Source organism: Pholcus phalangioides, unplaced genomic scaffold, assembly GCF_987345545.1.
Source record: "Pholcus phalangioides strain wild (caught in Gottingen) unplaced genomic scaffold, Ppha-v1.0 ptg000027l_1, whole genome shotgun sequence".
NCBI lineage: Eukaryota > Metazoa > Arthropoda > Arachnida > Araneae > Pholcidae > Pholcus > Pholcus phalangioides.
The window spans coordinates 6107708-6111206 of record NW_028301617.1 but is presented as its reverse complement, the minus strand read 5'-3'; the positions used below and the strand labels follow the sequence as shown (position 1 = coordinate 6111206).

The window sequence follows — 3499 nt, the reverse complement described above, 5'->3', positions numbered from 1 at the left end:
TAGCGCCAAAAATAGATTCCGCATGGGTAGAAATTTTTTTCCTCGAGCCGCTCCTGTTCACCAAATCCGGATTTTCGCAATGTGAAATTGTCACGATCGGCAACCGCCGACGATAACCACACGACCGCATAGTGGCTAGATGACAAAACTATGAATATTTTTTTAGCTGGAGTTTTTACAGATCGTATTTTTTCCCAACGATCTCCGAAAAAATTTGGTAATTTAAACGAGTAAACCAATCCCCTTTTCGATGTATGCCGTCTTTGAATGCAGGTTGGCAGACGCGAAATTACCGTTATTTTCAGTATATAACCCGCAGAAGAAAAAACGATCTCCGAAATCGGAAAATTCGACATATTCATTCAGGTACTTCGATAGCCCGCCGGTTAACCAATAACAGTATAGGACTTTATACTTCAAGGTAGTAGAACTACTTTCCAAGGTCACGAGATAACGCGATTGTGGTAGATGGTGGGAAGTGAAAAAAAATTGAAGTTTCTCCCTCCGTATCTTTTTCCGTGTCTCGGAAAGAACGCGTCCTTTGAACAAAATTTTCATGCTTCTTTTTCCTAAATTCCGGATATTTGACGCACTACAGTGCATTAGCGGTTCCTCCGCGAACCACAAACAAGAATTGGCGCAAATGCGCAGGGATTCGGCGCCTTGGCGCACCATGTAGCAAGAGAACCGTTTCGGCGCAGTTTGGCGCAATTGGCGCAGCTCTTGCACCCCTGTATATTTGTACTATTATTGTGTTGTATTATTGATTGAAATGTTTTTATTGCCATTTTTATGTGAATGAATAATTGTGGAATGAATCACCTGAGTTTACATTATTTCCTATGGGATTATTTGATTTGGATAACAAGCAAGTTGGCGGAACGAATTACGCTCTTTAATCGAAGCTCCGCTGTATATTTGATTCTAATATAAAATGATTTGCATACCTTTAGCATGTTTGCAGATATAATTTTTTAGTGAAAGCGTAAAAAAAGAACCACAAATGAAAATATTGGAAAGTACAGGTTGATCACTAAACAAAGCTATAAATTTTTACTGCACATTATAATTTTAGCTTGAAGCCCATCTGCTGGCTTCCATTATTCAAGTATCTTTCAGGGTGAAATTTGATACACATGCTACGAAAGAAATACATTCTAAGTTACTCTGTGGGAACGAAACATTAGCAGTGATGTAATCAACTAAAAAATCATGTCTTTCTTCAAGTGACTTTTTATTAGTGTGGTTATTTTCTCTCCACAAACCTCACATTCATACATTTTCACTTCCAGTGTGTTTACTTCTGTGTGCATTCATGTTAGATTTACGAGAGAACCTTTTCCCGCACACATCACATTCGTGCAGTTTTTCACCAGTGTGCACTCTTTTGTGTGTAATTAAAACGGAGTTGACAGTAAATTTTTTGCCACAATCATCACATTTATAGGGTTTCTCTCCAGTGTGTACTCTACCATGTATGTTAAGATTTGCTTTGCGAGAAAACTTTTTGGCACAAACATCACAATCGTACAGTTTCTTGCCAGTGTGTGCTTTTCTGTGTGCGCTTAAATGGTCTGCTCGGAAAAATCTTTTGCCACAAACATCACATTTGTAGGGTTTGTCTCCAGTATGTGTTCTTCTGTGTATAATCAAGTAAGAGCTATTATGAAATCTTTTATTGCAAACATCACATTCGAATGGTTTCTCTCCAGTATGTAGTCTTCTGTGAGTTTTCAAACGAGTCATCGAGGTATAATTTTTACTGCAAACATCACACTCGTAAGGTTTCTCTCCAGTGTGCACTCTTCTGTGCGTATTCAAACTAGACTTATCATAAAATCTTTTATCGCAAATGTTGCATCCATATGGTTTTTCTCCACTGTGGATTCTCCTGTGTGTGTTAAAATTGGTGATATCTGCGAATTTCCTTCCACAAATATCACATTCATATGGTTTTTCTCCCGTGTGTATCCTCTTGTGAGCCTTTAATTCAGAGTTCCGCAGAAATCTCTTACCGCAAACATTGCATCCATGTGGTTTCTCCCCACTGTGGATTCTTTTGTGAGCATTGAAATTAGAGGCATCAGAAAATTTTTTCCAACAAACATCGCATGAATGTGGCTTTTCTTCAGTGTGTATTCTCATATGGGTGTTTAATTCAAAGTTACTAGAAAATTCTTTACCGCAAACATCACATTCGTATAGGTTTACTCCTTGGTGTACTACTTTTTTGTGCTTTTTCAAATCTGAGTTATGTGAATATATTTGGCCGTAATCTTTACATTCATACGTCTTCTTCCCAGATAGTGACATACTTGGTTTGCCTGAAATGAAGTTAGATGTTAATGTTTTGTCTAAATGTCTATTTCAAACGATTTCCTTTATTTTTGGATTGTTTTATGATGGGTAAAATGATTTGCCACATTTCCATAAAAACAGTTATTATGCGCAATAATTTTTCTGATGCTTTTGAGGATGAGTTCCCGTGGGTTTCCCAAGTGCCTACAGAGGAAATAAAAGAAGAAAAAATTTTGACTCCGATGAGAAACATTTAATTTTCCTGCGATACATTCAATTTATACATTTTCGACCAGGGATATGAAAAAGCATTTCTATTTCTAGACTACAGAAGACTGTAGATGCAGTAGGAGACAGTGTTGCCTTTTAACTTAACAAAAGTACAGTGGGAAAAAAGCAAAATGCTTTTCACCTATTCCATAAAATAATGACGGACAAGATGGTGGACACGACATTATCTGATTCTACAATATCAAAGTTCTACTATATATGGAAAATGTGCAAGGATTGAGGTTCGATTCTTTTTTCAACATACCATCCACAATCTATACGCAGGAGTAAATGGCATTTTACTGGTTGATCCTAGGGGCATACTTCCAATAAGAAAAAATATCCAAATAATGCGTAACACTCAGATATGTCATCATGTTGAAAGGGGTTGTATAGTTACTAAAATAAAAATTTTCACTTTTCGTACCATCCCAATGTGCCCAGAAACTCAATTAAAAAGTTATTGCCCTGTCTCTCCTGATGCCAACAAAATTTCCAATTTCTAAGTGCAATATTCACTGAGATATTTCAATTTAAAAAAAAGGAGGAAAGTGGGGAATAAATGGCATTAAATGCTGCGGGTAAAACTGTTTTCCAGCATTTAATTCTGTTTTTTCCCAACTTTCCTCTTTTTTTTTTTTATTTGAATATCTCGGAGAATATTGCACTTAGAAATGCTAATTTATATATCACAGGGTGCCTTGTATAAAAAAATTAACATTTTTATCTTAATAACTATACAACCCCTTACGATATGAATGACCTATCTGAGTACTACACGTTATTTGGATACTTTTTCTAAATGGATGTATGCGTCTAGGATCAATGGTTTTCCAGTAAAATGCTATACACCCTGTTACCTATGCACCCTGTATATAAAGTGACAATTTCTGACCTCGCTGACTGATTCACTAATTCCAGAAATGGAAAA

The 3499-nt window shown here is 36.4% G+C and overlaps 1 protein-coding gene across 1 annotated transcript; it reads right to left on the bottom strand.

Moving 5' to 3' along the window:
- Positions 1-1160: 1160 nt before the first annotated feature.
- On the bottom strand, positions 1161-2420 carry LOC149068265 (uncharacterized). Its single transcript, XM_089251806.1, has one exon. The coding sequence runs from the start codon at positions 2311-2313 to the stop codon at positions 1273-1275; it is 1041 nt and encodes a 346-aa protein (XP_089107932.1). The 5' UTR covers positions 2314-2420; the 3' UTR covers positions 1161-1272.
- Positions 2421-3499: the final 1079 nt, after the last annotated feature.

Coding starts and splice junctions, on each gene's coding strand:
- LOC149068265 (XM_089251806.1), bottom strand. CDS start 2,313: ATGTCACTATCTGGGAAGAAGACGTATGAATGTAAAGATTACGGCCAA.